Genomic DNA, 23,335 nt, shown 5'->3' on the forward strand with positions numbered 1-23,335 from the left:
GTCCTGTTCTCCCGCATGGCACACAATCTGTGCTGGGGGAACAGACTATTTTTTTTTGCAGTACGCGGGCCTCTCACTGCTGTGGCCTCTCCCGCTGCGGAGCACAGGCTCCGGACGCGCAGGTTCAGAGGCCGTGGCTCACGGGCCCAGCCGCCCCGCGGCATGTGGGATCTTCCCGGACCAGGGCACGAACCCGTGTCCCCTGCATCGGCAGGTGGACTCTCAACCACTGCGCCACCAGGGAAGCCCCAAGGGACAGCCTCTTTGACTATCCTCAGACTGTCAGATGACTACTGCTGGGCCACAGCTGGGCAAGGTATGGAATGGAAGATTCTAGAACCAGGTGCGGGGTTGCACCAGATGCCTGGGAAAAGCAGAGACCCTTAAGGGCCCTCTGACCTTCTGGAAAAGCCCTTGCAGAGAGAGGCTCACTGGGGTCTCTCTTTGGGCTGTGGGGCCTTGCTGGGCCGGTGGGTTGTGATTTGGGCTGGAACTACTGGATGAGAGGGCACTGACTCTGTGAGACCCTCTGGGGAGGGAGGGGCTGGCCATGAATGGGGCCGGAGCACACGGGGCCCAGTACGTACGTTCTCCCTGAAGATGAAGGCCAAGATGGCCGCCGAGAGTTCCGCCAGGAAGATGATCAGGATGAACAGGAAGAACTGCAGAGAGAAGGCGGCAGGCCCGTGAGCCCCGAGGGCGGGGGGGGGAAGGGGGCAGGTGACCGCTTGCCGAGGCACCCTTCCATAGGTCACACGATTGACACAATGTACTGATTCTGAGAGACTGAGGAACTTAACTGCCGTAAGCCAGACATTTTTCATAATAAACACACCAACAGTCCATCTTTGGAGCCAACAGGGTCGTCTCTCCTGGATCCTGTCTCTTCCAGTCACTTTATCCTCATCCTAGGAAGACCCCAGGTCATATACCCTCCCTGACTTTTCAGCGCTGACAGCAGCTGCCCCATAGAGGTCCCGAGGTTTCTCCAAACTCCTTGGTCTGAGGACTGCTTTCGGGGAGAGCTTAGGACGGAGAGTGAGATGATCCGTCCAGGATGCAGACATGAAACATCTCCTAGACCTGCCAAAGGCATTGTTTTGTTTTTTTCAATGTCCAAACCCAAGGAGAGCCCCTGGCTTAAACAGATCAGCCAGCACAAGGCGTGCGTTTTTCACTCCTTACCCACAGGGGCCGGGGGTGGGGGGGAGGTCTCGCTAGGTTCAAGCCCATGGTCTCTGGTCTCATAGAGGCTTGCTTGGCATCAGAACCCAACACCTGTCCCACGGTCTCTTTTCTGTTTAGCCCCCATTTCCATAGGGGAGGAAACAAGCCAGAGAAGGAGAAAAACTTTCCTTTCCAAAGGTGTGCAGCTCAAAAATTTGAGACCACATCCTGTCCTCTTAATCCAGCTCCTTTCAGAGCACCACGCTACCCCTTCTCTCTCTCTGCTGAAGAGCACAGTTCAGGGCTGGCCTGGAAGTGGCTCTTCTGAACCCTGGCGCTCTGGTTCCAGCAGGTCAGGGGCAGGCTTGCTGTAGTCAGCTGTGTGGGGTGACCTTGGACTGAGGTTGGGAGTCAGAGCTCCCTAACCAGAAAGGAGAGTGACAGAGGGACACCTGTATCCCCGGGCAGGCTGCCCCTGGCCACGATGCCCATCCCATCCCCCTCCACTTCCACAAGCTCGTCCTTGGGCTGAGAGGTATGTTCCCCACCTCTGCAGCCTCTTACCCCTGTGACAGTGATGGAGGGCCCTGGCAGGGCTCCTGGCATCTCCATTTGGCTGGTGACAGACGGTCATCCAGTTCTCTTTCACACGGCCTCCACGGAGCCCCGCCCCACCCGCTGCCCTTGCGGTGGAGTTGCTGGCTGTCCTCAGGGTCAAAAAGCGGCCTCGGAAATGGTTTCCACCCCAGCGACGTGACTGAGCTGTCTCTGCCTATCAACCTTGGCCTTAGACAGTTATAAACTATGGATGAGACAGAACTCGGGAACTCCACGTGCTCATAACTCTGGGAGCCTGCGTGTGCTTTCCAGGGGACTTAGCACCGTGTCAGCGAGACGATGCAGGTGCAGCGCTGTGCACGAGGCTGGCACAATGTGAGCACGGCTCAGATGGTGGCTCAGAACCAAGAGGAAGCATGGCCTTCCTGAAGACAAGGGCTGGCGTGGGCGATCTCCGGGAAAACAACAATAGCTACAATCTATGGGGTGCTTAACACCTAAGCACTGTGGCTCTTACATGGGTGATTTCATTGAACCCTCTGGGTAGCCTGGAGGAGCAGCTGCTGTTATCAACAACACCTCTGTTTTACTGATGGGGAAACTGGAACCCTGAGAGGGTAGAACTTGACCAAGCTGGCTCAGATGGGATAAACACAGGAACTCTGATTCCAGAACACAGCCTCCTAACACCATGTTATCCTGGCACCCAGAAGAGCCTCTGAATCTTAAGACTTTCAGATGGCTTGCAGGATCTCTTGGGGATCGACACCAATCCTTTTGCTTTCACATTTATCAAATGCTTATATGTGCCAGGAACAGAGTTAAACAAGATGCATATTTTCTTACTGAACTCTGATCACAACACTATGTCTGGGAAGGAGGTATTATTATCTTCATTTTACATATGAGGAACCTGAAGTTCAGAGAGGTTAAGTAACTGACCCCAGGTCACACAGCCAAGAAGTGGCAGAGCAGGGATTAGAACAAGGTTTTTCTGACTCCAAAGCCCATGTTCTTACCCACACCTCTGAGACCACCTCCTCTCTGTTCCTTCATTCTAGGGCTGTTTATTGAGCACTTACGCTGTGCCGGGTACTGTGCTAGGTACTGGTAAACCAATACACATAAGGCAGATGTGGTCCCCATCCTCATGGAGTTTCCACTGAGCCAAGGTTCATGATTCATGAAATGAAATTCATGAGATGAAAAACATAAGATTCATGAGATGAAATGATAGAATGAACCTGGTAACTCACTCATTGATGGGGAAAGCGGGCCTCCCCAGAGGAAGGGGGTCTGCAGATCTCCTGGCCATTGCTCCTGCCTGGAGCAGGTCTCCCCAAGCATGGGGACTGAGGGATAACATGAGTGTGTGAGTTTAAGTCACCTGAAGGAAAGTGCAGGGCTTTGGGGCCAACATCGGTAACAACGTCACTTCTGCTAACTTCTCTGGCATGAAATAGTTTTCTCCTGCTTGACAGGGTTACTACTGGTTATTTGGAGGCGTTCCTCCTGGACCTGGCCACAGGGCTGATGCTTCGTGGGGCTTCACCTAACCAGGGCCTTTCCCAGGGTTTGTTTGCCTTGAGTTAATCTGACCTCATCCCATTTGCCTAAGGACACATTTGCCAGTAATTCCTGAACTTACACTTATCACACTTTTAGGCTCAGAAAATTAATCAAGGGGTAAAAACTGCTCTTTTGCCTACTTGTGAGCATTTCCAGACTTTTCTAAGCCATCTGCCTACAGCATGTCAGCTTTTAGTTCTCGTTTCTGATAATATTTAGCAAATTTACCTACTTCATGAACAATTCAGCTCACTTATCACTTTTAAATTACACTCATCTCTTTTTGCTGTTCTCTTTTCCAATGTAGCAGGTCTTGGTTATAAAATATTTTTAAAATGTGAATCTTTGTAAAAATGGGTTAAAAACATTCCTCGAACTAGTTATAGGTAGGCAACTAGGAAAAAGGGGATGCCACACAATCTCACCAATAGGCTGAAATTGTTCCATGGTACGTGAAAATGCTGTAAAACTGATCAACAGGAGTGTTTGGAAAATGTGTTTTTAGAAGAGTTGATCGTTAGCTGACATTAGACTCACTGTCTCCAGGGCCAAGGGTCACTGGTACCCCTTGGGGTTTAGCCTCAGAGCGAGGCAGAGGGGTGCCCAGCTAACTCCTATCCCCAGGCCTCCTCTCTCTGCAAGCCTTTAAGCCACAGTTCCAGAGGTGACTAAAGTCACTCTCTCGGCTTCTCTCAAGATAAGTCCTCCCTCCTTCCCTGAAGGGCAAGGAGGCGGCTCAGACTTCTTAAAAGGATGCAGTGGCCGGGAGGGGTGAGACCTGGGGCCCCTCTTCAGCTGGAACCACCACACAGCTGAGTCCAGGTTGGAAGAGAAAGCAGATCTTCCTATTTCTCATGAATCTTTCTGAAAACCTTCCAGAAGCCGTGGTGGCCCTAGAAACACGCAGGCATGCATACCACACACACATACAATAGGTACAGGCACACACACGGAGAACCTGGCATATTTTGCACATAATTTGCGGTGAGTTTTGGATCACTTGAGTCCATTCCAGGTTAGAACCTTTGGATCAGCCCTGGTCTGAGGCAGCAGACCTGAGTCCGAGACTCCCCTGGCTTTGACCTGCACTGTGACCTCAGGGTTATGCGTGTTAGGGTTCTTAGAGAGAGAGGGGAGGGGAGGGGAAGGGGAGAGGGGGGAGGAGAGGAGAAGGGGGAAAGGAAGCAGGGGAAGTAAAGAAAGACAGAGGCAGGGAGAGGGGGCAGAGGCGGGCGGGGGAGGGGGAGTGGTCCAGGAGAAGGGGAAGGAAAGGCATTAGGCACAGAAACCAAGAGGAAGACAGAGGCCGAGAAAGAGTGAGAAAAGAAAGGGAGAAACACACATAATGAGACTGAAGAGACAGACGGGAGGAAGGAGGCAGAAGATGGGATGGGAAGGGGTGACTTCAAGGTTCGGTGGGCACACGGGCCACAGCCGGGACTTAACTCTCTCAGGGGGCTTGGGGCACACCTCCTCCTACCCCGGGGTCTCAGCCTTCTCCCCTAGGCCCTGCGGAGAGCGACGTGTTGTCCAGCTGGCAGGCTCTGCGGGAGCCGCTCAGCTCGAGAGGGCGTGCGAGGCCTCCAGCCTGCTCCTGGCCCAGAGCCCCAGCCCGGCTTCCTGTCTTGGCTTCAGGAATGAGCCCATTAACGTTGGATGAGCCCTGGGGGCTGAGATGCAGGGTGGGCAGAGGAGTGATGTAGGAAGGGAGCTCTGGTGTGTCCTGGGACCCATACTCAGCTCCTTTCAAAGTCCCCAGCTCCCCAAGCCCAGACTTTTCCCTGCACCGTCGGACACTGTACAGAGCTCTCCACCAGGGGGCGCCCTCGGGTTTCTTTGTTTCTCTCCAGAAGGCAAGTTTGCATTGCTTACCCTGCTGCCCAAGGCCAGAGGGACCCAGGGCGCCTGAGTCACACACATCACAGCTGATTTCACTTTCTATCTGTGACATGAATGGAGAGTGTACAGTCTGTTCTAATCTGGGGAGGAGGCATTTGTGCCCGATCTCTGCCTCCCAAAGCCACTGGCGCCGGCTCACCGGCAGGAGCGGACAGACGCCTTGCAAGCCCACGTCACTGACCAGCCCATGTCTCCCTATCACTTAACCCCCGACCCACGCAGCTGCTCACCCATGAGGAGCGTCTGCAAGCTGGCCCTTCCCCCATTTCACCTAGGGACACTGGGGCTGCCCAGGGCCACCCAGCTTGGAAGTTGGGTCTAGAATTCAAGTCTGTGGGGCTCCCTGCTCTTCAGGATTAGGGGCAGGGGAGGGAATCCAGGAGAATTGCTGAAATGTACAAAAAATAGATGGTGACACGCTTCTAAGCTGGGCCATTTTTAACCTACCCTCCAGCAGGACTGCGCTCTACCCGGTTTTCCTAGCCCGTGGGGGCACAGGACCTCATAGGAGAGGAAGCCCCATCACCAAGGCCAGGGCAGTAAGCAGAGGCCCAAAGGGCCACAGCCCATGTGAACCCAGAAGACCAGAGAAACAGGACATCCACCGCTTGTCTTGTTCGGCTCCAACCTGTAGCTGAGCTGGTTCGCCCCTCACTTAACGAGAAGACACTAAAGCTCAGGGAGGTTAAGAAACTAGAGCGGAGTCACATCATTAGTTACGAGACGGAGCAGAGCGCACACACAAGCCCAGGCCTGCCCAGCTCATCCTCGTGGGCTCGCCTGCCTCTCACCAGCCTGTCCACCAGGGAGGGGACGGCCACTCGGCCCCTGATGCATCTATGGCACCTAGTGACCTATGTGGCCTGTAATAGTGGGTCAAGGACTGTTTATTTAATGAATAAAGGCCCTTCAGAGGTCATGTCATTTCTATTCTAGAAGTGGAAATGCGAAAGCTGAATGATTTATCTGATAGCTATCTTAGCTCTCTTACCACAGAGGTATATATTCAAGGTCTTACAAGCAAGTAGAAAGCGTCACGAGTCAGCGTTCTCAGCTGACCCTGCCTTGGAGAAGCCTGGCTGTTCAGACCTGGAGTCCAAGGCCGCTGTCCACGGGGGAGCAGCTCACCCACACGGCAGGCACAGGTCCAAGCTCAGATGCATGTAGGAAGGGCTGGTGGTCCTCCCGCTCCTGGAGGATGGCCTACTTGGCTCAGACCTCAGTGTGAGTCCCCCGTAGTGTGGACACAGGGCCCCCAACACCCAGCCCGGGGCACCCATGGGTGGGGTGGAGGATGGGGTACTCACCAACAGCAGCAGACACTTGTTCTCCCGGACGGCCCCGCAGCAGCCCAGGAAGCCGAGCAGAAAAAGCAGGCCCCCCATGGCCAAGAGGATGTAGGCGCCCGTGATGAGTAGGGGGTTGGCGGCCACGATCTCCCGGAAGCCGGTGGGGTCCACCATGACCCAGATGCCGATGCCCAGCAGGCAGGCCCCACCCAGCTGCTCCCCGAGGCCAGTCAGGAGAGGGGAGAAGAAACAGGCAGACACAGAGGTTAGACACTCCACACACACACGCCATTTCCCTGAGCGAGGCCCTGGGGCGGAGGCGCTGAGTGCCCGGTGGACTGGGCACAAACTCCATTTGCTGCTCGAGTCAATGTGCGGGCAGCGTTTTCCTCTGCTCTGGATTTCCCTACTTACCCTGACCCGCGGTGTGTCACGCAACCTCCACATCCAGTCTCTGACCCACGCCCCACCTCGGGCTGCTGAGAACCATGTCATGTAGAGTTTATCCACCACTTTTATATTCTCCTTAAATGTTAGAGCTGCTGGGTAATGAGGTCATTCAGTCCAACCTTCTGATTCCACACTGAGCCCCAGAGGGGACCGACGAACTTACTGAAGGTCACACAGCAAGTTCACGGCAGAGCCAGGGCTGAACCCCAGGCCTCCCTGACTCCAGCCCCAAGGACCCTCGCCAAATCCATGAACATGCTCTGACACCTATGCTGGGAAAACACAGACAAAAGCCACCCTCTTTGTCCTCAACAGGAGCTCTCAGTTGGGTTGGGATCACCACTCTCACATCACATTCTTTTTATGTCTTCATCTCCACGGCCCTCGTCTCCATGCCTTACTTATCTTTGGAGAGAGGCAGCTTAGTCCAGAGAAAGGGCTGTACCACTTATTAGCTGTGTGACCTTGGATAAGTGGCTTAACCTCTCTGAACCTTGGCTTCCCCGTGGTTAAAAGAAGATACTGTTTCCCACCTCCCAAGGTGGCCCCGAATAAGAAGAAAGGACAGAACGGAGGTGAAGGTGCCTAGCAGGGTTCAATAAACATCCGTTCCATTGGTCTTGGGCACAGACCAGTATTGGAAACAGACCTGGTGCAGGAGAAACCCTTTGGCATCATCAGATTTTAAAGGCTGGGAAGTGTTTGAAATCCCCGTGTCGTGGGAGAACCTGAGGAACGACAGAAAACTGCTGAGCTTTGGCTTGGCTGGGGGGTCTGTAAGCTGGGGGAAGAGCTGGATGGTTTGGGGCAAGAGGCGATATTTTCAGGTGCGGTGGTGGGACAGGGGAGGCAGAGAGGCCTGAGGGACCCCGGGACAGCGAACGACAGAATCTACAGTTTCGCCGTCTGCTGCGCAACGCCTTTCTCCTTGGTCTCCCCACAAACCTCCAGGGAAACCTCCTCATAGCTGTTGGAGGTTTGAGGGTTTAATAATTGTGTGCTGAGTTCTGCTTCAAGGGCGGGGCTCAGGCATGAACTGGGCGGCCCAGGATGACTCAGCCCCATTTCACCTAGGGACACTGGGGCTGCCCAGGGCCACCCAGCTTGGAAGTTGGGTCTAGAATTCAAGTCTGTGGGGCTCCCTGCTCTTCAGGATTAGGGGCAGGGGAGGGAATCCAGGAGAGTTGCTGAAATGTACAAAAAATAGATGGTGACAGACAGACCGACAAGAGTCAGTCTTGACCAGAAGAGGCCTCTCTTTCCTAGTGACCCTGCCCTGGGGGACATCAGTAGATGTTTACTCATCGAGGTCTTGGCTGCGCTAAGGTCAAAGGTTGAGGTGGGGTCACACGATGAGCGTGGCTCTGCTCCTGGGAGAGGCCATGGGTCTGAGCAGAGCAGGTGGGCTGTGCTACAGGGCGCTGGGCTGGCCACCTGAGCCCCCAGGGCCTCTGTTCTTTCACGCGTAGAATCCATAGGTTGGATGGGGATGGAGCTGACACATTCCAGGCACTTCCTAAACTAATCTTGCTTCATTTGCAAAAAACCTGTTGAGGGAGGAGATTAAAGGATGAAGATACTGAGGTTCAGAGGGGTGAAATGTGTTTCAGATCACAGCTGGAGAGATGCAGAGCTGGGCTTTGAACCCAGGTCTCTTGGTGCCAGAGAGGTTTCAGATTTCATCAGGTGGCTCTGTCAGCTCCGCCCATCCAGCTCTGCTGTGCATAACTGCTCTGGGGGGTCAGGGCTGGGTGGGGCTCCCTGCTGCCCTCTGATCACCCCCATCCTCCCCCCACAACTCCCTACCAGGGGTCAGATTTCAAGATAGTAGCCAGGACTGAGGCCCCTATCTTTTCTTTTTCAGAGTCGCTGAAGCATCACCCCAGGGGCTGTGCAAAACATCTCTCCTGTGATGGTGGGCGCTAGGAATGGGGTGGGCACTGCTGGGGGCCTCCCCGCCGTGAGCCCCCAGCTGGGCAGGTAGAGCTGCTTCTAGCACTGGCCCCTGTTCCTGTTCCTGGGACTCAGCCCCATGTGATTTTCAAGCCGCAGTCAGTCCTGCCCACCCCGCAGAGGCCTGGGGAGACCCCGGGAATGTTCCAGGAATACTTACAAATATGAAGAAATTGAACACAAACATCAGATACTTCATGCAGCTCAGACAGTCGCCTTCCATGGTGCTCCCCCTACAAAACAGCAAGGCCCTCTCAGCCTTCCCACTGGGGGACCCCATCCGAAAAGATCTCCTGCCCCTCCCTCCTCTCCTCCTCCTTGGGGTGTCCTAGTGGCCAGCCTGCCCTCATAGCCGATGGGGGAAGAGGGCAGCTGATAACAACCTCCTTATCACAGGGCCAGTGCTTCGCCCTGTGAGGCCAGAGTTAGGAGTGAGAACTCAAGAGCTAGCCTGCCCGGGTTCAAGCCCTGTCTCTACCGTTCATTTGCTGTGTGGTCTTGGGCAAATTACTCCACCTCTCTGATTGTTGCTCTCTCCAACTTGAAAATGGAGATTAAAAACAGAAGCTTCCTCCCCAGCAGTGTTGGGAGGATTAACTGAAGTTACGCAGAAATATGCTTAGCAGGTACTCAGTGTGGCAGGTGCTCAGAGGTGTGATGTCATGATGTTACTTGATTGCAGACACGAGCCTCCTATTTGGTAGATGAGACACTAAGGCTCAGGGCCCTGAGGGACTTGCTAAGGTCCTAGAGCGGGATTAGAACCCAGGTCCGACAAACTACCTACTACCCCACATACCCTCCGACTCGAAGGACCTGTCCAGTGAGGAGGGGTGTTGCAGGGAAAGAGCTGCAGGCACCTCCTGGGACCCCAAGCCCCCAGATGCTCCCCTGCCCTGACTACCTCTATCGTGAGACTTAGAGCATCCCACCACCCCCTGGAGTCTCCCCGTCCCTACCTAAGAGTATGCCCATGGTAGCGGGTCACTGAATACAATTCTATTCAACAAACATTTATTGTGCAACGACTGGATGCCAGGCACTGGGGCTTGAAAACAAGATGTAGCCCTCCCCCATGCCCGGCGGAAGCAGACGGCATCTGCTATCGCAAGTCATCCCTCAAGGTGCACACGTCACGGTCATATTCAATATACAATGTTCAATATTGCTACGCTTTCTTCCTGACAGCCCTGGGGAGAGGATGGGCAGACCCAGGGGGGACCTACCCCTTCCCTTGTTCCAGGCCCCATCCTCCCAGCAGCCAGTGGAGGGCTGAGATTCAGTGGGGAACCATGGGTATGGCGGGCCTGTTTAGCTAGCATCTCTTGGTCCATGCCACGCCCACCAGTTGTTAAACCATTATCCTTGATGGTGGGTCATCCTTGTCTCTTGCATCATGCCCAAGCCCAGGCTCTCTTCCTCCAGAACAGGTCCCCACACCAAGCCACCAGCCCTCCGCCATCTCCTCCATCGCTGACCTTCTAGAAGCAGCAACTAACCTGCATCTAAACATGGCAGTTCCAAGCATGGGCTCTGAAGCCAGACATACCTGGGCTCCAATCCTGGCTCGTCACACCTCTCTACCTCTGTGTCTTTGGTAAGTGACTTAACATCTTGGGCCGCAGTTTCTTCATCTGAAAGTGGGCATTTAGGACCTGCATCCTGGCGTGTTGTGAGGATTAAATGAGACGTCCTATGTCAGGGCTCTCCACGGCACCTGGCTCAGAGTGGAGTGAACAGCTCTTACTAGGAACACACCTAACTTTACAGTCATAGGTGACTCACTGGGCTATCATTGCCCATGAGATCAGGACCCCAGGACAGAGACGTGCAGCCTAGGCGTGGCGTGCTGGCCCCCCCTCCCTTGGGCACTTGGCTGGTGCAACTCCATACATCTGCTGAGACCCTGTCGTCCTTGGAAAGGGGGAAGAGGACAGGAAAGAACATTCGTTGAGTATCGACTCTTTGCCAGCCACGCTCCAGCTCCATGAAGTGACTGTCCTGAATCTTTCAACAACCGCATGAGGCAGGAAGCACTGTGCCCATTTTACAGATGAGGACACTGAGCCTCAGGGAGGTGAAGGTGCCCAACATCCTGGAGCTTGTAAGCATGCCCCTCAGCTCCCTTCAGATCCTGTGCTCCACCTGGTCCAGGGACCACTGTTCAGGCAGACAGCAGGGCAGGAAGAGCACTGGACTGGGAGTCTGGAGCCCCAGGCTCCAGCTCTGCGAGTCACTTCCTCTCTGGCCTCAGTGTCTTCATCTGCAATGGATGGAGATGGAGTTTGATGGGCTGTCAGCTCCTGCCATCAGGCTCAGACTTGGGAGGGCTTTTAGAGGGCAGGAGGGGCAGCCCCAGTGAGATGCTGAGAAGTCTGCAGGGGGGCCAGGCTCTGGGGCCCCCTCCTCTGCCTACCCAGGCAAAGCTGTTCTCCAGGGTCTGATCCGGCTTCAGCTGGCTCTGGCTCTCTGGCATTTAAGGGGCATAATAAATATGGCAGCTCATAAACGGGCTACCTGTATTTATTATGTACCACATTCATTAGAGATTACATCTCATGGGTGGCTTATGGAGTGCTGGGCTCCCAGACGAGTGCAATAAAAGGGGATGTGTCTCCTGGGAAGAGCCTCTGACAACCTCAAAGGTGAAGCAGTAGAAAAAGAGATGATGTGAGCTGGAGGGTGGATGGAGATAGGGAAGCCCAGGCGTCAGCTCCAGGGCAGGGTGCAGAGTGGACAGAGGGCTTTGCAGCCTGACAGAGGATCACATCCCAGTTGCTTAGCTGGTGGCCTGGGGCACGTTCTTGAACTGCATACATCCGAGTTTCTTTTCTTTAAAATTAGTATAAAAAAATAATGCCTTTCTCATAATGTATGGAAAACACTGAGAACAGAGCTTGGTGTGTGGTAGCTGGTAACAGCAACAGCGAGTAGCAGCTGACTGCCCTTGAGTTCTTACTATGTGCGGAGGAACATGCACAATCTCACTGAATCCTCGTAAGGCTCCTGGATTTAGGTAATGTCATTTCCCTTTGTTCAGGCGAGGGAACTGAGCTTCAGAGAGATGGAATCACTTGTCTTAGGTCACACAGCACAGAAGTGCCTGAACCAGGATTTGAACCCATGTCTGTCTTAATCCGGAGCCACATCATCATTTTCAATGAATGCTAATTCCCTCGCCCCATTTATCCATTTTCCTCCAAAATTCAGGCTCGTCTTCACACCTCTTATGCCATTTTATTTCCCAGTGGCCAGAGAGACGGCCTCCTGCGTCATCGCCCACGGCCCGGCTAAAATCAAAAGACCAACTACTGCCAGCTCCTCCAGCCACAGGGGCTCCTGAATGTGGGGACACACCTCCACGGCCAATTGGCCAGACAAAAGTGACAGACACATGGTACCTCCAATCGCTGCCTGGATCTGGGTGTTGGCTCCACCTACCCACGGAGCCTTTTGGACGCTAAGCCCATCACCACGCAGTGCCCTAATTTACTTCTAAGGAGAGTAGAACATAGTCTCTGCAAGGCGGATTGAGAAGAAACTGCAGACCATGGAGGTACAAAGGCTTGGCTGTTCCTCCAAAAAGATGTTTGAAAGGCACTTAGGAAGGAGATGGAGGGGGCGGATCTCTGCTAAATGGAAAGGCCATGCCCTCCCTGGGGCCAGGGGTGAAAGGCCCACTGAGGTTTCCCCATTCCACGGAGCCCACAGGGTCCCAGAGCGGAGGGTGGCAGTGACAGGGGGGCTGCAGGGTCACACGGGTCCTGGCTCCACCTCCTTCTAGCCCCGGGGCCAGTGGACAAATCACGTAAGCTCCCTGGGCCTTTGCTTTCGTGTCTGCAGAATGGGGCCAGGAATGCTGACCTGCTCAGGAAATCAGAGGACTGAGGATTAAATGATAAATAACGTATGTAGGGCTTCTCACGCCAGGCCTGACACACGGCGGTTCCTCCCCTCCCCTCCTTGCCCTGCTTTCCCAGACCCTGAGAGGGAAGGACTCTGATCCGGAGGATTTCTGCTCAGGGAGGAGGAGTGTGGTCAGTGGTTTTCATACTGGGTTCCCCGAGGCTAGCAATCTCCTAAAGCCATTTTCAGGATTTCAAGTAACACCTCACAAATCACCCCTCCGCACCGCCTGGCTCAAGGGGCAAGTGTCTTGGGTTTTGGAGCCATTAAACCACTCCAGGGTGGGAACCCTATTTGTCATGTTGTTTAGAAGCTCTAACTGCTAGGTATGTATGACTCGGCAGTAAATGAACTAGGGAGAAAGGTATACTTCGTAAATGATGACTTGGTAAAGGCAGTGCTGTTTGACTGATAAAATCCTTTAAATCTTTTTTTTTATTTTTCTGCAGTACGCGGGCCTCTCACTGTTGTGGCCTCTCCCATTGCGGAGCACAGTCTCCGGACGCGCAGGCTCAGTGGCCATGGCTCACGGGCCCAGCCGCTCCGCGGCATGTGGGATCTTCCCGGACTGGGGCACGAACCCATGTCCCCTGCATCGGCAGGCGGACTCCCAACCACTGCGCCACCAGGGAAGCCCCAGTCCTTTAAATCTTGAGGCCCAGAGAGAGGAAATGGAGGAGTCAGCATCACAGGCAAACTTGCCCTCATGTGAATTCAAATCCCACAGGCGCAGGGAAAGCATGCTGGGAAAGCAGTTCAGGTGCTGTGGGTCCAGCTGCCCTTCCATGTGGGCGCCTGCCCCAGGGTGATCCTGGGTGGGAGCCGTGGACTTGCTGCCATGGCTCTCATGGTCTCGAGACACCTGTGCCCTTCACAGCAACCCCCCCACCCCCCCACCCCCGCCCCTGGCCTCTGAGGGTTGGTGCTTACAGATGGCTGCTTTATCGTTCGTGACCCCCGGATGCCACTGACTGTTTCATGTATAACAAAGCCAGGTGTTTAAGGGCTTTAAGGGGAACTTTTACGTGACACTACTGTTTGTGTAAGCACTGATTTAGAATCCAGCCTTTGTATAACTCATGTCACCAGCATTTCAATAAAAGAAGTTCTTGGCCATGAAAAGGTAGAGCAGCACTGATCTGGCCCAACACCCTCACCATGGAAATGGGAGAACCAAGGCTGTGAAAGGGAAGGGGAGAGTGGCCAAGTTACAAAACCAATTAGGGATCTGGGCCTGGAGCCCTGTGTCTTGAAGCCCAGGCCATTGCCCGGTAGCTACTCTCCACACTCAATATTTTACTTATTTATTTTGGTAGCACACACCTTCCCTTGTTAGAATGTATGCTTAGAAAGGCATGGACTTGGGCTTCCCTAGTGGCGCAGTGGTTGAGAGTCCGCCTGCCGATGCAGGGGACACGGGTTCGTGCCCCGGTCCGGGAAGATCCCACATGCCGTGGAGCGGCTGGGCCCGTGAGCCATGGCCGCTGAGCCTGCGCGTCCGGAGCCTGTGCTCCGCAATGGGAGAGGCCACAGCAGTGAGAGGCCCGCGTACCGCCAAAAAAAAAAAAAAAAAAAAAGAAAGGCATGGACTTGCTTTGTTCACTGCCGTATTCTTAGTGTCTAGAGCAGTGCCTGGCACATGTGGGTCCTCAATTCCTATGTCTGAATGAATGAATAAATGCAGGAAGAGTGGGAAAAGAGAAAACAGACACAGAACAGTAGAGGCTCAGCAAATCAGAGAAACAAAGTCGGAAAGATGGAGAAAGACTGAAGGAGAGAGACAGGGAAAGAGGCAGAAGAAGAGATACGGGAAGGGACAGACAGACAGACTGAGAAAGGTCTGCTGGGGAGAGAGGATGGTATCAGGGGATGGCACAGGGGTGCACAGGGATGGGGAAGGGGGGAGCAATTGCTGACTTGTCACCTGGGCAGTTCTGATGTCAGCGGGACAGTCTCTTGGTCAGAGGGGTTCCTGTATATTTCTGTTATTGGCCCAGCTTGTCCTGTAAGAGAGAATATTCAATTATTCTAGGAAGCCTATAAGGAGCAGCCCCATTCAAGAAGCTGCTTATGGGGCTTCCCTGGTGGCGCAGTGGTTGAGAGTTCGCCTGCCAATGCAGGGGACGCGGGTTCGTGTCCCGGTCAGGGAAGATCCCTCATGCAGCGGAGTGGCTGGGCCCATGAGCCATGGCCGCTGAGCCTGCGCGTCCAGAGCCTGTGCTCCGCGGTGGGAGAGGCTGCAATGGTGAGAGGCCCGCGTACCGCTAAAAAAAAAAAAAAGAAGCTGCTTATGAACACCTGATCCCCCTTCAGACACGCACGTTCTGGGCCAGTGCCTTGCTGATCTGGGCCCGTTAGCGCTAATGAAAAGCTCTCAGCACCTGGGGCACTCCAGCTGGGGAGGCCCGCACTCCATGCCCGCCTTCTGCCCAGATGGCAGCTCCCGGGTGCCCTTGCTGGGGCCGCATGGGAAACCACATCTTCAAGAGACTTGGGGTTTCTGGCACGGGCTTCAGCTCTGCTGACACGCTACTGCACGTGGCTGATGAATGGGGAGAAGAGGGTGGGTGTGGTGGCCCATACAACTCGATGCCCCCTGGATGCCACCTGGGCGTCTGCACTGATGCCTCAGCAGAGAGAGTGCTGGCAGAGCGCCGTAAATCAAACACCCTCACCAGAAGCTCTGACTCCCAGGGGAGAGAAATTTGATGCTGGAAAGTGTGCCTTAGGCTTTGCATAAGGATTTGCCAGAAGGCTCCTTTCCTCCTTTCCACTGCCAGCTCCCAGCAGTGGGAATGGGGGTGTGATTTCAGCAGTCAAACGGGCCCAGATGGAGACGCCTGTTCTGTCACATGTGTGGGGAATTCCATAGCCGGCTGCTGCTCAAACACTGGGCTAGAGGACATTTCCAGGGAAAACCTGAGGTCTGGGGGAGCTTGGGCTGCAGTGGGCCTTCCCATGGGCAGGAAGGGGGAATTTCTGCGTCTTGGGTACCTGTTCAGATTTCTTCCCATTATCATCAGTGGTGGGGATGAGGGGCGGTAGGTGAAAGATTCCTCTCCCTCCCTCCCTCCATCCCTCCATCCTTCCCTCCATCCCTCCATCCATCCATCCACCCATCTGCTCAGCAACTCCTACTTTGCGCTGGGTGCTGTGTTAGGAAGTGGAGATACAAACAAGCACGAACTCAACACTTGGGTGGCAGTGGGGGTAGGAGATTGGGGGAGGCAAGGGAAGGGATGATAATAGGGCTGGGGGCCCACAGGAAGGAGGACAAACTCTCCACTGGTGTAAGTCCACTGGTGTAAGTCCACTGGTGTAACTTCACTGGGGGCAGTTAGGGAGTTTTCACCGGGAAGGGGACAGTGCAGGGGAGTAAGTTTTGAGGGAGTATAGATGTGGGGATGGGCAGAGGTGGGGAAAGGCAGGAGAAGGCCCTCCTGAGAGCTCTCTGAGGCTCCAGGAACTGGTACCCCACTACTGTTTAGCCTAAACAGACACACGTGGCAAGTTCTTCAGCTGCCTGCCTCGGTATCTGCTGTATGGCTTTGGGCTGTATGCTTACATGCATGAGCTCATTAAATGCCAGGAGCAACCCTAGGAAGTAGATATCATACCATCACCTCCATTTTACAATGGGGAAACCGAGACCTGGAGAAGGAAGTGACTTGTCCATCATCACACAGCTAGTAAGTGATGGACCACGAATCCACACCCAGCAGTCAGAATCAAAGCCAGCTTTCATGGAAAGGGCTGCATTCACTCACATGATTATGGTGAATCCTCAAGACAGATCTGCAGGGTGGACTATTGCCCCATTTTATGGAAGGAAACTGAGGCTTAACTGTGGCAAAGCGGCTGCACCCTCTTGAGATCCGAGGCTCTTTCTAAAACTCCAGGCGAGACGTTAGAAAAACTGTGCTGGGGGCCAGGAGTGGGGAAGAGGGCAGAAGCCCAGCTGCATCTGAACAGTGACAGATGCCCTGAAATTGACCCCGGGGTGTGGAGAAGGGAGGACACTGTCACTACCAGGCAGGACACTGCCACCTGGGTGGACATCTGGGGGAAGAAGCCCCCGGGGTCTAGGCAAGGCTCAAGGAGCTCTGGGCTGGAACTCTATCCAGGGATGGCTCACAGGGCAAGATGAAGCCAACTCAGGGTCCTTCCTAGAGCTCGGGTTTCTGTGGCCTAAGGAATGGAAGCCCCAATGTCTAGTTCAGGAGATGCACCCCACACCCAGCCCCAGGGCTCAGGGAAGCAGGGAGGGGGTCATAGTTTTCTCTTACCCGCGTTCTTCCCCTGCCCCGTCCCAGCCCTGGTGCCCCAAAAGCACCATCCTCTGCCCAGCATCTCAGGCTGGTGGTCATCTTGAGTGTGACACAAACCACCTTCCTCTGGACACTGAGGCTGGGATGAGAGGCCTGGGTGATGCAGAAGGCTCACCCGGGGGCGGGGAGGAGGTGCTGAGCTCCGTGTGAATCTCCAGCGTCTCTTCACCTCCTCTTCACCAGGATGCCCCCTCCCTGATTGTTTTCTCACCCAGTGAAGATCTACACTAAGGGGAAGCTGGGAAATGATGGCCTGGGAGACGCCTGCCTGCTCAGCCATCAGCACTGCTTCTGCACAGTCTGGGACGGCACCTGCCTTGGCCAGCACCCTGGAGACCTTCAGAAAATCACTACTCTCCCTGAGACGCTAGGTGCTCCTATGAAAACTGTGATTCTCAGTTTTGAAGCCAAAGGTGGTTGTAAGAATTCATGAAATGAAGCGATATGATGTGAAAACTCTTGGGAAACACTTGGAAACACTGTTCCCATGGGGAGCTATTATTATCCGCATCCTCATATATTGAAAATAGGTGGACGCCCAAACCATGTTCACTGGTTATCAGTGGAGGTGGGCGTGGGGCAGACCATGGACATCTGGCTTGGTCAGGATGGATATAAATATCTTTCCTTTAAATGGCCCCAAAGTCAAATTAGTTGCTCCAATTTTGTGATAATTGAGCCTAATCATAACTAGTAGTATTGAGCATTTACCATGCACCAGACTCTGCTAAGCGTTTCTCCTGCATCCTCTTATTAAATCTTCACCTAGGAGGTAGGTATCATTATTATCCCATTTTACAGATGAGGAAACTGAGGCTCAGTGAATATAATTAACTGGCCTGGATTCATACATATGGTTAGTAAGACCACCTGGCCATGAATCAGGCCTAAGTCTGCTAGACTCCAAACCAGAGCACCTGATAAGACATTGATCCATGGACATGGCACAAGAGAGAGGACGCCCGAAAGAGGGGGTGCTATGCCCCAGTCTCCAAAGTTTCCAACCCAGTGCTGCTCTGCCCTGAATCAGGCGACCAGGCAGTGTCCCAGCGAGCTGGCTAGCATCCTCCCCCATGCCAGCTAGAGGCCTTTGGGGGATGACCCCATCCTGCCATCCCTTGACAGATGGGAGTCCTGAGGCCCAGAGAGGGGCAGAGACGGTGTGAGGTCACGCAGCACTGCTGCATTCTCCTCTGCAGGCCCCTGCCTGGGCCAGACAGCTTTATTAATCTTGTCAATCCACTGCCCCAGATGGCGGCTCAGTCCCATCTGCATAGAACAGGCCCAGGAGGGGTTCTCTGATTAAGAAGAACAGCTCAGTTCATAAATCACTCCTTTTACTTTCACCGCCCCCAGGCCCTGGGCATGCTTTCTGGAGAGAGAGAAAAGAAGGCAGGTGGACAGGGGCGATGGAGAAGCCCCCATTGGAGGAAGCAAATGTAGATCTGGGCTGGAGGGAGCCGAGAAACGTCTTGTCTGCACTCTGGCCAGGTGAGGGCGCTGTGGTGCAGGGAAGAGCCTCAGGGGGTCCCAGGGGAGCGGCCTCACCTGGGTCCCAACCAGTACCGGCTCTGCCCCCAACAAGCTGTGAGACGTGGGCCAGCTTCCTCACCACCTGCACCTCCATCTCTCCATCTGTGAGATGGGCATTCTCAGATCTAACTCCCAGGGTCACTGCGTGGATGGAGAGATGGTGTAGGAAAAAGCACTTGAGCGGCTGTACGTCCAGTTCCTTCCTTCCTGTGCACGCCAGGCACCTGCTAGTGCCAGCACTGGGCTGGGTCCAAGGCACGGAGACCAGCGGCTTCCCTCCCTCAAGGACTCACTAGAGCCTACTCAGAATTAATAACCCGGTGCTCAAAAGAGGACTGTGAACAGCCACCTCGACCAAGGGCGTGCCGGGCAGGAAGGGAAACAAGTGCTGACTGCCTGGTGGGGCTGCAGGGGGAACCTAGAAGCTGGGGGGCCTGTGTGTGGAGGACAGGGCGGGGACCGACATTTACTGAGCCTCAGTGAATACTGCAAGCCATTGTGTTATGGGCATTTACCTATAATGATCCTCCAAAGAGATCTGCAACTTATCAGTAGATAAATCACCATCGTTCCCTTTTACAGAAGAGGAAAGTGAGTCTCCAAGGGGCTAGGAAGGCCCCAGAGCCAGAACTGACCGAGGTTTGCCTGACTCGAAGACGCAAGTGTTCCTTCATCAGGACTTGGGGCTGAGGCGTGTCAGAAGAACGATGATTCTTGTCATCAGGTTCCGAGCTGAGCGGGGGTGGGTGGGGGGTGGGGGGGTGGGAGGGAGAACTTAATTGGAGCTGGCGGTGACTGCTGGGCCTCATCCCAAGATACATGGTCTCATAAACAAGCAATTGGCCCGAAATCCTGGCATGCCTGGTGATAGCACGGACACGGGGACATGGACACAGCTGATGGGGGATAACATCTAATTAGGCTCCTGGGGGCAGAGCCTGTGGTGGATGTAGCGGATCCTAAATGACAGCCTTCCCCGGCCTCCACACTGGAAGCAGAGTGGCTGCAGCGTCTGGGAAAGCACAGTCTGTAGTCTGTGAGCAGAACCAGGTCCGGGCACTGCATGTTCCTGCCGCAAGCCCTCTCCTCTGCCATCAGAGAATCTTCAAAGAAGGAAACCTTAGTGAGGGCTGACTCCAACTCTCTTTTTTCCACACTGGGGGATGCTGAGGGCCAGAGAGTGGAAGGGTCTGGCCCAAAGTCACACAGCAGCGCCGGAACCAGGAACTCCTGATTTTAAGCCCACTGCTCTTCCCACCACTCAAGGCAGCCCACTAAGACAAACATCTTAATTTATTTTGACTTCTGAAAGCATTTTACACACATTATTTTATCGAATCCTCCCAACCACCCCAGGAGATAGGCACTCTTGTTTTATACATGAGGAAACTGAGGCTCAGAGAGATGAAATCCCTGGCCCAAGGTTAGAGAAATTGCTGGGACAAAGCAGGGTTCCCATCCTTCTGCCCTGGCCGTCCTCCAGAGGTGTGGCCCGGGGACTCTGGGCTGCTGGTCCCCAGAGTGACCCTTGCCACAATCCTTGCCCCCTGCCCCATGGACCTGGACTGGACTCAAGCCACAGAAGGCGCTCATCCCTGACACTTCCTGGGATGGGTCCATGGCTCCATCCTCCTGCCTTTGCACTGAGATGGCCCATTTGCAAAGGCCTCTGGGAAGGCTCTGCACCTTCCACCAAAAGCTGGTGGGCAACCTGGCTGCTTTCATGGGATCCAGAGAGTGTCTACCCCACGGCCTCTCTGGATCAGCAAAGAACAAGTTCCCTCCCAGCCAACCGTTATTCTGTGGCAATTTATATCAGAAAACACTTCCTTTTTATGTTCTTTCATTCATTCCCCATTTAGTGAGCACCCTTGGCCTTTGGGGGGAACCCACAGCCCCGGGGGACCTGGGTCTGGGGGATCTGCCAGTAGACTGTGTCTGCAGCTCCTCCTGTGCTAGGAAGTGTCACTGTGTCCCCAGCCTCCAGGCAGCCCTCTCCCCGAAGTGGGTTCTCCGCCCAGCCTGGCACAGGAAGCGGTGACTTCCGGCAACACCTCTGCTTCACCTGGCTGAGTCTGTCTCATTATTCTCCAGGGGGCCTCCTGGAAGCTTTTGTTAGTCTTTATGCTAACCAGAGCCTGCAGCTAGTTATCTCTTACTGTATACCTGGCCTTGAACTAAGGGCATACAGATCCTCACAAGAATCCCAGGAGGTAGGTCTGCTCCCCGCCGACCTGTGATTGAATCAGGCTCAGAGACGATGAGCGGCCTGCCTCAGGTCACTCAGCCAGGCTGCAGGGGTCCCCTGGCCTGATCCCAGAGCTGAACTCTTAGCAAGGGTCTCTCACTTTTCCCCCAACCCTACGTAAAATAAAAGACATAGGATTAAACCAATTATATTAAAATATGGTTACAAGAATATTTAAAAAACATTTGTAAAATGCAAATATTTCTTTATCAACCTATTAAATTCAAGATCCAGTGATAGGTTCGATAACTATTGAAATCTGCAACAGTTTTGGGGTGCTATGAAAGTATCTGCTTCTATATATTGATGGCAACGTTACAAGTACAGCTAATGGAGCTATGGCTTGTTGCCTGTGATCATAGTTGGAGGAAATGCTCAATTTCAGTTAGATGTTAGTGAAAGCAAAGATATAAGCTTCTCCCCCAAGTCCACCAATTCCTCAAGTTCCATGTCATCCGCGGACCCTGGGACAGGCACTCCTGCCTTGGACATAGCTCATCCCTGACAGTAACGCCCCACCCCACCTGCGGCTCATCAATCCAGTTTGTCACTCACAATCTCCATCCCTCCCTCCCTGAAAGGGAAAGAGGATGCCCTTTCCCCTCAGCCCCCACCCCCAGCAGAGGGGCAGAAAGTTTACAGCAGGAGCAAAGGGGACCATAGGGGCGGGGAAGAGGAGGGGTGTCAGAACCCTAAACTGACCATAGCCACACGTGGCCACCTTCCTGCCCAGGGCAGGCATAGGCAGCTTGGGTGGAAGTGGAGGCCAGGGAGCCAGCCAGTCTGAGAAGCCCCTGGGGAGTTTGTTCAGCCCTCGAACTTCCAGGTTGCAGCCCTGAGATTTGGATTCTGTGGGCTCAAGGAGAGGCCTACCGGTCGGTCTTTCCTTCTGATCCATCCCTGGGGGGTGGGGGGGGGGAGTCTACACTGTCAGGTTCAAAGGTGAGAACCCCCCTGTGGTCTATCTGGAAGGCCAGGGCTCCAAGCAGGCTGAAAATCATGTTCCCCAAATCTAGGAGGGTAACCATGGAACCAGCCAATGGCTGTCTGCCAGTCAGATGCCCAGCGTCCCTCCCCCATCACCCCGGGCAGCCAGAGCCCAGGTTCTCCGACGTGACCCAGCCTCCAGCACGTGGCTCAGGGCCTCCTCCCAGCCTCCCCATCTTCTGCCTTCCCTCCAAGGGAAGAAAACTGAACGATGATTCCACGCCACTGGCCTCCTGCTGGGACCAGCCAGCACGTGTCTGGATTGTCTGCAGTGGAGATTTTAATTCCCTGGAAATCCTCCTGCCTCTGGAGAGAGCCTGGGGCTGGGGAGAGAGGCAGCCGTCTTTTCTGTTTCCCCCAGGGGGTTGAGATGGAATAAAATATAGGAGAGGAGGTGCTTTGCGAACTGAAGAGCAGAGTCCAGGTGGAGATCAGAAGAAACTTGCAGGACTGGCCTCATCCCCTCGGGCTTACTTCCTAAGGGGGCACTCACAGGATGAAGTGGAGGGGGGAACAGGCCATCCTTATGGTTTGCTGGTGCATCTGTGCTGGCCGGAAAGGGAGGCTGCCCGAGAAAGTGACTCAGAGCCACCCTCATCCTGCAGCCAAGGAGATTGGCGTCCAGAGGGGAAGGGACTTGCAGCAGAGTCAAGGACACACAGCAGAGTCAGGGCTGGATGGCACAGTCTAGACTCCTAGCCTGGGTGCCCCCTGCCACACCTGAGGGCCGGCCTCAAAACGCATCCCAGGCGACGCCAGGCCCCTGGGAAAGGTGAGTGTGGAGTCAGCGGCCGCAGCCACTGTATACTCGCACCGGGATCGGAGGGGACAGGGCCAGGGAACACTGGATGTATCCTTAGCACTTACCATTGCTGGCAGACCTTCTCCACCAGACATAAGCCTTTGGTGGCCAGGGCTGTGTCTCCCACTTCCTCTGAGTCCCCTCAGGGCACACAGGGGGTACTGGATGGAATATTATCAATATAATAACTGCTACTGCTTTGCGTGGGCCAGGAGCCGTGCCGAGCACTGTTCCAATGTCACCTGAAATGGGTCAATTATCCCCAAGTTACCCGGGAGTACACGGGGGCCCAGGGAAGGTGAGCAAGTTTCCCACAGTGGCCCAGCTGGTGAGCGCAGAACTGGGGTTCAGACCACAATCCAGACAACAGGCCCACAAGACGGAAGCAGGTGAAGAGAACAGGCTGGCAGGCACGAGTCCTGGATTCGAGTCCAGACTCTTGAAAACTGGGGAGAAGCCTGCCCTTTCTCTGACCCTCGAGATCTCTGGCTGTTTCCCACGGTGACTGCATCTATAAGCCCCAGTTGGGAAGCAGAAGCCCCCAGCCCTCCCTCCCACTCGCTCTTGCTTCCCACGGTTCATCCTTCTTAGGGCTGGAGCAGCAGGAGACCCTTTGAAAGACTTGGTAATCCATCCCCAAAAATGC

At 54.4% G+C, this 23,335-nt stretch overlaps 1 protein-coding gene across 3 annotated transcripts in view; it reads right to left on the reverse strand.

The window, feature by feature from the left end:
- TSPAN18 (tetraspanin 18) overlaps positions 1-23,335 on the reverse strand; it is a 185,450-nt gene that overhangs the window by 14,141 nt on the left and 147,974 nt on the right. For all 3 annotated transcript variants that reach the window (XM_033411213.2, XM_004264035.3, XM_033411241.2), the window contains exons 3-6: positions 14,716-14,794; positions 9,046-9,118; positions 6,501-6,695; positions 588-662 (exon numbers count right to left, since the gene is read on the reverse strand). In XM_033411213.2, the coding sequence (XP_033267104.1) occupies positions 588-662; positions 6,501-6,695; positions 9,046-9,108 (333 nt within the window). In that variant the 5' untranslated portion in view covers positions 9,109-9,118; positions 14,716-14,794. The remainder of the gene's footprint in view (positions 1-587; positions 663-6,500; positions 6,696-9,045; positions 9,119-14,715; positions 14,795-23,335) is intronic.

Source organism: Orcinus orca, chromosome 8 (assembly GCF_937001465.1).
Source record: "Orcinus orca chromosome 8, mOrcOrc1.1, whole genome shotgun sequence".
In the NCBI taxonomy this organism is placed as follows: Eukaryota; Metazoa; Chordata; class Mammalia; order Artiodactyla; family Delphinidae; genus Orcinus; species Orcinus orca.